Consider the following 12,182-nt stretch of genomic DNA (forward strand, 5'->3'; position numbering starts at 1 on the left):
ATTTTGTTCACTTTTTTGATGTCAACAGTACCTTCTAGGGAGAAAAATAAGACTTGTTTGCCGTCATCATTTACACAGTTCAGTTCTTGTAAGATCATAATAGATTGCACAGACATTGAAGTTGCAACCCCTGGCCTAATGAGTCATCAAAGTGCAACTTATTCTTCATACAGAGGTATGAATTCATTTAAAGTACTCGTTGGTGTGGCACCTAATGGGGTCATAACATATGTTTCTAACCTTTACCCTGGATCAACTTCAGATAAGGCTATAGTGGAAATGTCTGGTTTTTTGAAACACCTTTATCCAGGAGATCTTGTTCTTGCTGACAAGGGCTTTCTAATCCAAGATATAGTTCCGAGTGGTGTGTCTGTAAATATTCCCCCATTCTTAAACAATGGTAAATTTACTGAAAATGAAATAAAAGTAACTAAGTCGATTGCCAAATGCAGAATCCATGTAGAGAGGGCTAACGCCAGGTTAAAGGATTTTAAGATTTTAAGTTTTATTCCCTCTTACCTAAGATGCTATTCTGAAAAAATTTTTCAGCTTTGTGCTGCTCTTGTTAATTTGCAGTTTCCGTTAATCAAGGAAGGTTGTACAAATGTATTTTTTGAGTAGAAAATTCTCAAGAGAGGCTCAAGTCATGTTTTCGATGACTACAAAGATTCAATAGTTGCAGTAATAAAAAGTCTAAGTTATGGCAATTTCTTCAATTTTTTTTTTCTGCTTTTTGCTCTTTACTTAGGGTGTGATTCTTACTTTAATAGGCATGAAAGCATCACTCTAGTTTCTGTCTCTATTTTGGAAAAGTAGTCTACCAACAATTGAGATAGATGGATAGATATAGGTTATTCCTCATAACTTTAACAACTATGATATTCTATGATTATTTTCTTAGTTCATATAATCCTAACTGTACAAGGAAAGAAGAGAATCATTAACAGTTAATAATTTTCAATCTTTTCAATTGTTCTACAGAGTTGAACAGTAACATTTTTTAATTTCTCATTTCCACATAAGGTAGAATAAATATAAAGAGTACAAGTGTATATGTCTCCTCTTATGTATTCACACTTATAATAATTCCCCCTCAATCATTCTAGGGTAGTAATGATGGAAATAAAAGTTTCTTAGAATATCAAGATTAGGTGAATGAATGACCAAAGTTACGTGGCCCTTGACAGTCCACACAACAAAATAACAATACATTCTGTTTGTGAGATGGAGCTGTCCTTGAATTTGATGCCAATACCCAGACTTGTGATCCCTCTTAGGGCCTCTTCATATGAGCCCGGTAACCGGGACGAATTTTGTCGTCTGTTCATATGGGAAATTTCAGTCCGGTTACCGGGATGAAAAAGAGTCGAAAAGGGCGCGAAACGTGGACTGAGGCCCTGGGAACGAGTTTGAGCGCGAAATTCAAGAAAGTAAACAAAGATGGCGCCACGTTCAACAGTTATATCGTTCGCTCCCATCGTGGCGTTATCAACGCTCGTAGCTCTAGTGCTACAACTTCACGGGGTCCTTTTGCTATGGAAAATACATCAAACCAGGCAGATTGATGCAATCCGGATCGGCTTGTTGCGGAAGAAAAGTTATTTCTTCCAAAATGTAAAGCAGCTGAAGCAGAGAGATTTGTACAGAAAAAAACGAAGTTGTTGGCATAAACCCGGTCGAACTGACTTGTGGTGGAAAAACGTCTGGACGGGAGTAGCACCTGAAGAATGTTGGAAAGAGAACTTTCGGATGTCAAGGGCTGCTTTTGTGAACCTGGTATCGGAGCTAAGGCCATACATTTCACCAAACCCAAAGTCACCTAACCACAGGGCATTGAGTGCAGAAAAAAAGGTTGCAGTTGCATTGTATTTTTTAAAAGACACTGGTTCCCTGAGAATGACAGCCAATAGTTTTGGAATGGCACTCAACACTGCATCAGCTGTTGTAAATGAGGTTTGTCAAGCTATTTCAAACTATCTTGGCCCGAAATATCTCCATCTTCCTGAAGATGAAGAAAGCATGAGGGAGAAGGTAGCAGAATTTGAAGCCAAATTTGGCATGACACAAGCTTTTGGTTGCATTGATGGGACACACATTCCAATTCAGTGCCCATCAGAGAACTCACAAGATTTTTTCTGCTATAAGCAGTTTTTTTCATTAAGTGTGCAGGCTGTGTGTGACTATAAAGGCTCCTTCATGGATGTTGAATGTAAGTGGCCTGGAAGTGTCCACGATGCAAAGGTTTTTGCCAATTCTTCCATCAGTGCCAAATTAAGAAGTAATAAATTGCCCTGTACATTTCAGACTCCAATTCCAGGTGGTGTCAAAATACCTAATTACCTCATTGGTGATCCAGCTTATCCATTGCTTCCTTTCTGCATGAAAGAGTATGATTCATGTACCAGTAATGAACAAGTTGTTTTCAACAACATGCTGCATTCTGCCAGGAACCAAATTGAATGTGCTTTTGGCCGGCTTAAAGCAAGATGGTCCATACTCACTACAAAAGTGGACTTCAAACTTGAGGCAATACCAACAATTATTTATGCATGTTTTGTATTACATAATTATTGTGAGAAGCATAACATGTATGTTGATCAGGACTTGGTTGACTTGCAAATTCAACTTATGAAGGAAAATGAAGATCAGTTTAAAAACACTCCTGATCCAATTTACTCTTGTGATGTGGGAGAAGGGAGTGTTGTGAGGACAACACTCACACAATTAGTACTGAAGAATCTTTAACGTAGTACTTAAACTTTACCCTATTTACATGTATTGCTGTACTTAGTTTAATTAACTTTAGGGGGGAGACCCTTAAATACAAAATGCATGCTATGGATGACTTCTAACTGTCATATCTTGAGCTCCCTTAGTATCCTTGATTTAGTTTTTGGCCATATTTGTTCTATTGGAGGTCGCCTTCACTTTCGGTAGTCATGATCATATTTAACTTAAAATGTTTGTCTTAAACAGCACTCAGTACCAGTAGAAAAAATATAGTTGGGAAAATAACCAAGTAGAGATGTAATAAGAAATCCTTTTCTGAAACATCCTCAGATTTGTGCAATCAGGCAACTATGAATACTATAGTGAGCAATCCAACTGTGGATTATGGCCTGAATTTGTCAAACTCAGTATGAAAACTTTAACAACAACACGTACTGAGGAAGTCTGAAATTTTGTTGGATACACTAGAATGCTGTTTGAAACATTTTCTGTGGGCCAATCAATCAATCAATCAATCAATCCTTTATTTAAACACGTGACACCTAAGAGTACAGAAGTTCTCGTTAAAACGTGTACGTGTATGTACAATTAGAAATAAAGCATAATTTCTGTAAGAATACAAATAATAAGTAAATCTATTAAAAAGCTAAAAACAGGATCGAAAATAATGGACAAGAGCTATCAATTAGAAGTTACAATATTAACAATATTAACAACAATAACGATATTTACAATCACTACCATTAAGCCATGTGGGCTTTAAGAGAACGCTTAAATGAAGCAATATCTTGAGATTCTCTGAGTCTAGGGGGTAGCGCATTCCAAAGTTTACTAGCTAAAAATGAAAAAGACCGATGTAAAAACTCAAGATTAAAAGGAGGTAAATCTAGCCTTGTACTGAGCCCGTGTAAACTATACGGTACATTTCTAAAATGAAAAAAATCACTTATATAAGGAGCCCCCTTATCATACAAGCACTTATATAACATAACCAACGATTCTCCATGAAGAATATACACCGTCAAGTTTGACTCTCTGTCTTCGTCCAGTAAGGTAAGCGGTCATAGTTTCCAGCGCATCATGCGTAAAACCATATGCCTTTAATTTAGCTAGGAGAAGCGGGTGACAAACAGAGTCAAAAGCTTTACTTAGGTCGATAGCCACCGCTGCAACAGCTTCTCTTCTGTCAAGACAGGCTCTCCAATCTTCAGTCAGTTTCAATAAGGCCGTGCAACACGAGTGACCCTTGAGAAAGCCAGACAGGTTCGGTGAGAGTCGCCAATGAAAGGCTTCATAGATTTGATCGAACAATACCTTCTCATATAATTTCGATAAGGAAGTCAGAACAGAGACTGGACGATAGCAGGTCTTATCCGTCATACTTTCCTTCTTGAAAACAGGAACAACATCGCTGCTTTTCCAAACTATTGGCCATTGACGGTTGGTGATAAAATAATTGATTAAACGGGTAACCGGCTCGGCAATAACAGGTGAGGATAAACGAAGTAGCCTCTGAGATATCTTATCGCACCCAACAGCCTTGCGAGGGTCAAGAGAATCCAAAATTTTCCTTATGTAGCCAACATCAACTGGGACGAGGTCAAAAACATCATCACAAGTTTTCTCAGCAATGACTTTAACGCTAGGATGATCAACAAACTCAACCATTTCCTTACTGTCACCATCACTCCTGGACACCTCGCAAAAGTAGTTGTTAAACATTTCAGCCAACATTAATGAATCGGTAATTACACGCTCATTCTCAATCAGAATTATCTTTGATTGCTTCTTTTCTTTGCTTGGCAACAAAGGTCTTAACTTATTCCAAAACTCACCATGATGTTTAGTGTTTGACGATGCCTCCATGCAGAACGCCTTCAACCCTTTTCGTTTCAGGGATGTGACCTTGTTTCTCTGTTTCTTGAATTCCTCCCAAGAGGTTGTTGTTGGGCTCTTTGCATGTTTCTTAAACAGTCGATTACGACGCGAGATTTCGCGTTGAATTAATGGAGTTATCCATAACAACTGATCACCTCTGACCCGTTTTTTCTTTATTGGTGCGTGTTTGTCCAACACTTCAGTGTACAATTGAGCCCAATGGTGCCATAGATCATCAACATCGTCATAAATGTAAGCGGAACTCCAGGGAATAGTTTTTAGGTCATTTAAAAATTTTTCTAAGTCAAATTGTCGCATACTTCTGTATTCAATTTCACGTGCCTTAGCCCTAGGTAATTTATTCTTTCGCACCGCATAGATAAGATCGTGATCACTGAGACCCATATGCAAATTACCACAAGTTGCATATCGTTCCGGATTTCTAGCGAGAATGACATCAAGTAAAGACTTTGTTTTTTCAGTCACCCTTGTCGGTTCACTAATTTGGTTTTGCAAACAGAACCTATCACAAAGGTCCATGAGTGAGTTATCCTCAGCAACAACACCGTGCTCCCCAACAAGCAAGTCGATATTAAAATCACCAATCAATAATATTTCCTGACGGCTTGTATACATAAGTTCAATAGCTGATGTAAGCGACGACAAGAAATCAGTAATTTTACAGAATTTAGGTGATTTGTAGCACGCACACACAATAAAGCGAGCCTTTTTAGAATCCATGACATCAAGACATAATGATTCGACTGATTCGGGGCTCCAGATTACGTCGTCGAAAGACAGGAATATCTTCCCGTACAAAAGCTATCAAGCCACCAGCTCCTTTCTTGCGATCACGTCGAATAGTGCGATATCCCGGTTGTTGGAGAAAACTATCTGAGGTTGTACCATCGAGTTTTGTCTCCGAAATAAAGAAAATGTCAAATAGGCACTTGTTAAGAATATTCTTGACCTCGTCAAGCTTATTTCGTAAAGAGTTGATGTTCAAATGACCTATTTTCAGATTGGATTTGTAGTAACCATTGACGTTCCTAAAAAACCAGTCAACAGAGTCTCCTGAATGTTCCTCCGCAATCTCAAAGACCTCGCCAGTGGAGCTTGAATCGCATACCGCCGAAGGTGAGAGATCATCAAAGAAGCTGTCAGAAAACTGAGGCATCATACAAGAAAAGCAATACCAAATTATGCCAAACAAGGCTGTTTACATTTGAAAAACAATGAATAAAAAATACTTTTAAAAATAATTATCAAAAATTCCCCACTGATAACAGATTAAATCAAAACAAGGCAGGGCCTTCTCTGAGTATTAAAATTGAATTAAATATCAACAAAATGCAAATGTTGGCAGAAAAATGGAAATTGGCAGGTCAACTTATTTGCCCATAGAATAGAAAACTCTGTCAGTTATTTCCATAGCATCAAGTTGTGTTTGTATATCTATATACAATATAGATCTATTAGACAATGTCATAATGTCATAACTCTATGGTTGATAATAAAAGCTTCCACTGCTTCCTGGATCTTGCTGGCTACCATGTTGGCTAAACAGCTGGGCATAAACACCCTCAGCAGCCTGAGGTGCAACTTGCATTGGGTTTTGATAGAACAAATTCTGATTTACAGGTGCACGTACTGCATAAGGTTGTTGCAATGCTTGTGATAGCATCTCGATTGATCGACAAACTCCTGCACCTAGATCAGTCATAGCTTTACTAACACTTTCAATACTATGAGAAAAACTTGCTGTAGACTCCCGCATTGCCTCAGCAAGGTCCTTTCGAAATTGGGCATCTTCCTTAGCTTCTTTAATAAGCAACCCATCCCTCTGGGCAGCAGAAAGCTTTTTTTCCAAATGCTTTCTTTTGTTGTCGATTAGCTTTGGTACACAGTTAGCTTTGCGTTTGTTACCAGGTGCCACATCGCCACTTGCACTACCCCCATCATCTCCAGGGCCTAGATCACTTGAACCAGCTGAAGTACCTGCAGTTTCCAAATCCAAACTTAAGCTGTCATCTTCTGGATTGCGACATTGGACAACTTCATTGTCTTCCAGAAAATCATCTCCTCCTACACCATAAGAAAGGGGCTCTGTTCCGGCAGAACCACCCCACAATGTTATCAGTTTGTCGTAAAATTCGTAAACAAGTTTTCCACTGCCACTCCTACTTCCAGAAACTACAGCTTTAGAGAAACTCTGTCTGATTTCCTTCACCTTTTCCATCACTCTCTTCTGTCCTTTTGTTATCATATCTTTTGACTCTTTTACACGATGCTTTGCTTTGGCCTGCTCTTCCTTTGAACGGGTTTTGAAATCATCCGGTAACTTGAAAGCAGCCACAGGACCAAATATAGATTCATCGTCCTCATGAAGCTTTGCCATGTCCACTCGCAGTTCTTGGTACTGAATTTGTTTATCGGCGTCGAAATCAAGGTTTCTATAGGCCATTTTTGATTTGTATTCAAGTAAACAGTCGATCGACTGCCTTACTGTGTCTGTTTCCCAATGGAATCTCTTCGAGGTCAAGGTGGAAGACACTTCGCCATCCGCCATGTTTGCACGCGTTGTAGGTCGCGTGAGCTGCGTTCCGTTTAGTCAGCGTCCTTACAAGGCATGCGTAGTTGAAAAATTTTCATCCCGGTAACCGGGCTGGAGTGTTCATATGGGAAAATATTTCATCCTGGTTACCGAGATCTCGGTTTCTACAACCGAGATCTCGGTAACTGGGCTGGCCCGCCTTCTCATATGAACACATCGAAATTTTTACAAAGGAAATAGGAGTGAGGCGAGATCTTGGTAACCGGGCTAGCCCGGTCAACCGGGCTCATATGAAGAGGCCCTTAAGCTCAATTTTGTCCTTTCGCTTCTCCAAATAGAATGATTCTGATTCTATAACTTCCTCTATGGTTGAATTCCTAAAGGTATATGGGCATTTTACTTCCAAAATACCTTTTTGATCAACTAGACCATCAGGTGTGGCACCAACCTGATGACTCCCCATGTGATGGCTTTGACTCCAGATAAATCATACTCGCCCATGAGTCTTTTCAAGAGTGATTGTGAAACTCTCTTGGCTGCTAAGACAGGACCAAAATTACTAGCTGTGAGTCTTCCCTTTCTAAGCATTGACCATGCTGGATTCTCTCTTTGACCCATTGTGAGTTTTGCTATTTCTTGTATAGTACTACTTTGAATTTTGCATTTTTCCTTAAAAAAAGAGAGCTGATCTTCCTTTCCATGGGCTTGAAGGAAGCCATCAGAATAAATTATTTCTTCGATTGTAAGCATTGGTAACGTCACCGGTTCAGGTTCAGGGCTCAGAATCCACCATAGTCCTGTGAACTTTCCATATTTACATAACGATCGGTAGATGGATGAACGATCTGCTTGCGTAGGTTCTCTCGATAGAGCACAGTACTGTTTCGGAGGAGGAAACATCTCAGTGACGTCCCGAACTGCAGGGCAAGTTGGCTTTTTTGGCTTGTTCCATCGACATTCGATGTCCGTACGACTAACATGATGTATGACATAAATGAACACAGCTGCGGCATGACTGCACTTGAAAGCGCCCTTAGGACATTCACACTCTGTCGACTTGATATTCAAGTTACTATCTATGTATATCTAAAGTAGAAGAAGAAAAATTTTTGTTCTTTTAGTGATTTTATTGGTTGTAAATAGCTCTCAGGCGTTCTTAGCGCTCCAATCGAACAGCCATCGAACTGATCCTATTTTAGAGGCGCTAAGAGCTATACTTTATGAAGTCAATATCATATACATCGGAGCCTATAATTTAGATATTAAAGCTATTGAGTAGCTTTTATAATTGATCTAATGATTCCCAACCGATTCACAAAATATAAACATAAACATACAAGAGAGCTTACGTACCGTAACCTCGTAGACTTTTGATCTCATACTAGCGTGAACTTTGCCTCTAAGAATGCCTTGATTATACATAAAACATTCTATATGATCAGATTTGACGTGGTTCTCCCCTTTTGCGATAGATTTCTTTTCATCTTCGAAGTAAGATAGCAAAGAAGAGATTGAAAATAAGGTCATGATTAATATGGCGCCATACACAACGACACCTCAGCGTTTGTTTAGAACTGAGAAAAATGCTGTCATGGAAACGTGACGTCATGGCTTTGCTACTCTAGTGATTAACTAGTCGCAGCAGATCTAGGGATAGAGTTGAATCAATGCTTTCCAATTTCTCTTTGTCACGCGCCATCTTAAGTTGCCGATGATGTCTCTTAAGCTCCTCCGTAGAGCTTTCGCCTGACGCCATAAATGTTCTCTGCGATGTGATAGAATCTACGTGCGCAGTAGTTATTGACTTCGAGGCAGCAAACTGTTGTGGCGCCTTAGCTCTCAAATTTGGCATGCCCAGATCCCCTTGAGCCGCTTGTAAGGTGACAAGTAGACGCACCCCGTTAGGGAGAGGCTCTGATTGACCGAACAAAGTTGGAAGAAGTAGGTGGTCAATCGCCTCCTGGATTGGATCGACTTACTAAAACCGCGTTGAAAAAACTTCATTGCTAGAGTCTTCTTCCTCACCTGAATCTTCTAACCTTAGGTCTAAAACGTCAACGTACAAAAATATAGAGATGAACACAGGCCACTTTTTCTACCTCTTAACATGTACAATACCACACAATACAGCACAAAGAGAATCAAAGAGAAAAAATATAATTGACTGACTGTTTGCAGGCGTACAGTATTTTCCACCTGTTGAAAAATCCTTAATTCATCAAGGCACATACATTATGAATGTTTTCTTTTTACACACAGGCTACATGCACAATCTTATTCCATTTGCTTTTCTTTCTCTGCCTTTTCACAGCACAGTTAAAAAAGGTTTGGTCTCTAGCACTTGCTCTTTGTCTCACAAACTCTTCAAATGTCAAACTGTCAGAGCCGCTAACAGAAGATGTACTGGGTCCAGCTGCAGAGGAGTACCGAGTACCACATGAACCACAAAACAAAGAGGCTGTTCCAATATTTGCAGCACTGCAAACTGAACAAAACATCCTAAAAAAAAATGTTCGTAATTAGGGTTATGAAAACTTTTTCTGAGGTACCATAATTTATTTCCCTGTGCAAATTTACAATTTTCTATACCACCTCTTCAACAGATTAAACTGTAATTCAGGCTACGTTCACACGGTGCTAGACGAATTTTCGACCGGCCGAAAATTTGTGCGTTTAGGCGTTTCGTTCACATGGAAGCACGCCAAACGTACGAAAATTTGGACGTTCAAGCGTTCAAAAATTTGAACGCCAAAATTGAGGACGAATTTTTAGCCGGTGCAGTCAATTATTTGACCACCGCGGTGTGACCACCTTTCACGTCCGAATTTTTGTACGGCGTAGGCGCGGCTGCATGGATGCGTGGTAACTAAGTTAAATAATATGTTTACAATTTTATACGAAGATGGAACGGGTTGGTTTATTGATTGCGGTGCTCGGTAATATTACAGCTTTGGTACATAATATCATCTTAGAAATGTTTAGGACATGCCGAGCTTACCACGCACGTAGGCGACGTTGTGACGGTAAAAATTCTCTGAAAATCTCTTAAAATCTCTGAGGCAAATAGTGAAATAACAAGGTAAGCCTACCCATGTCTTTCTGCCCAGTGAGCAGGCAAACTGGCAGTGCATAAAATAAACACAACTCAACTTTGTTAACAGAGTGCTAAAACAGTGCACAATCCAACAGTTATAGTAGACACGATGTGAATGTTAATGTTCAACACTTATTAAAATGAGAAGGATCCTGTAAATGCCAAACACCTGACATGTTGCTTTGCTGTTGCTGATATTGGGTATGGTTGTACTGCAGATGCTGCTGATGATTCTGATGCATCATTATCCCCAGCATGTTGAATCCATTCTGCAATGTGGAGCTTAAAGAATGTAAACTAGCGGTAAAACTTTGCATACTCTCCATGTATTTTTCTTCTGACTTTTCAAGCTTATCGATCATTCTCTTTTTCAACTGAATTTCTTCGTGTCCAAGGGCTAACATTCTGTTTTCTGTTGTGGTTTTCTTCGTAAGCTTGAAATTTTTTTCTCTTTTAGCTTAGAAATTAAGTTTCTACTTGCATCAACTTTGTGGTTAGTTGCGTCACGATAGACACACCCTCTTTGTGTTGGCGTTGTTGTTTCCGATTTTAAGTTTGTGTTCGTTTAATTTTAAGTTTGTATTCGCTTTATTTTAGGTTTGGGTCCGTTTATTTAATTTTTTAAAAGTCCGGGTGTTTCATTTTAAGTTTGTGTCCGTTTGACTTTACGTTTGTGTTCAAATTTTCTTAAGTTTGCGTACGTTCTATTTTAAGTTTGCGTGCGTTTTTATTCTAAAGTTTGTATGCATTTCATTTCAAGTTCGTGTGCGTTTCAATTTCAGTTTTTCCGGCTCCCGTATCCAACAATGCTCGACACTTAACACCATTCACGTCAACTGTAACCATAGGATACACCACTCCTTTCCTTTCTACGCTCGTTGTGGTCATCAGCTGGTCTCACGATGTACGTTTGTCCCAGATCGATGTACGATGTCTTCGGCTGCAGATCTGGCAGCCAGATCGGCATTTGCACTCAGAAGCGTGGTGTCGACTTCCTGTGCAATTAAAACACAGTTGTTTCAGACCTAATTGCTTCCTGCAGTCTCCAACTGTCATGAACTTGTTACAATTTACAGCTTTGTGGTTAGTTGCGTCACGATAGACACACCCTCTTTGTGTTGGCGTTGTTTTGTTTCTTCTTTAATAAAATTCAATAATTCCTTATCGGACACGTCTTCTGATTTCTTTCTTTTGGACATGATTAAAGCAATTTTTTTCTCATTGAAGGCGCCAAACTTTGACGTCACCAGAAAACCTGATGAGAGAAAGGAAATATCATTATATCGATTTGACTAATCAATTTGAATGGGGATAGGGGGTATCCCCATACCGGTTTGAAAAAAGATCTGAATTGGGATAGGGGGTATCCCTTACCAGTTTGACAAAAATCTGAATAGGGATAGGGGTATATCCTATTCTGATTTGAATACAAGGGTATCTCCTATTCTGGCTTGACGAATTCTCACGTTTTCTGGTGTCACGAATTCTCACGTCTCACCCGAATATAAACAGAAACACCACACATTTGCAGTTATTCATTTCAAACGCGTGCTGTGTCTTGCGACAAACTTTTGTCTTTTGACATTTTGAACATTTTGGACAATGGCTGAAGCTGATCCTGAGCAAGAAAAACGTAAAAAACATTTATCGCGATTACCCATCTATTCTTTTCTCGGGCTCGTTAAGGCATGGCTCAGGATGATTAAATCCCCCCCCCCCCCCCCCGCGAAGTCAATCGCGCCTTGGGAAAAACATTTCAAAATGGCGGCAAAGATGGCGGACATTGTGGCACATCGAAGTTTCAGAAACTCTGTTGCTCTCTTATATTCTGAGGCTTGTTTGTGTTAGAGGTCTGTAATCACTTGAGAAGAATATGTAGGTAAGAAATTTTTTATCACTGCTTCCTTTTTAACGTTGTTTAAAGGA

The 12,182-nt window shown here is 39.5% G+C and overlaps 2 protein-coding genes and 3 pseudogenes across 2 annotated transcripts in view; 2 read left to right on the top strand and 3 right to left on the bottom strand.

Annotated features, from left to right (window-relative positions):
• Positions 1-1,143, top strand: part of LOC149042883 (uncharacterized) — a 1,224-nt gene extending 81 nt beyond the window's left edge. The window contains exon 1 of the mRNA XM_089211220.1: positions 1-1,143. This exon is cut by the window's left edge and continues 81 nt beyond it. Coding sequence (XP_089067346.1) covers positions 19-621 — 603 coding nt within the window. The 5' untranslated portion in view covers positions 1-18 and the 3' untranslated portion in view covers positions 622-1,143.
• Positions 1-11,223, bottom strand: part of LOC149042881 (uncharacterized) — a 14,902-nt pseudogene extending 3,679 nt beyond the window's left edge.
• On the top strand, positions 1,225-2,859 carry LOC149042884 (uncharacterized; annotated as a pseudogene).
• On the bottom strand, positions 3,709-5,785 carry LOC149042885 (uncharacterized; annotated as a pseudogene).
• LOC149042886 (uncharacterized) lies at positions 5,810-7,323 on the bottom strand. The gene has a single exon (XM_089211219.1). The coding sequence runs from the start codon at positions 7,175-7,177 to the stop codon at positions 6,110-6,112; it is 1,068 nt and encodes a 355-aa protein (XP_089067345.1). The 5' UTR covers positions 7,178-7,323; the 3' UTR covers positions 5,810-6,109.
• Positions 11,224-12,182: the final 959 nt, after the last annotated feature.

The sequence above is a fragment of the Pocillopora damicornis genome, chromosome 7 (genome assembly GCF_964200805.1).
Source record: "Pocillopora damicornis chromosome 7, jaPocDami1.2, whole genome shotgun sequence".
Classification (NCBI taxonomy): Eukaryota; Metazoa; Cnidaria; class Anthozoa; order Scleractinia; family Pocilloporidae; genus Pocillopora; species Pocillopora damicornis.

Excerpts from the sequence above, each read along its gene's own strand:
- LOC149042886 (XM_089211219.1), bottom strand. The coding sequence starts at position 7,177 with ATGGCGGATGGCGAAGTGTCTTCCACCTTGACCTCGAAGAGATTCCAT.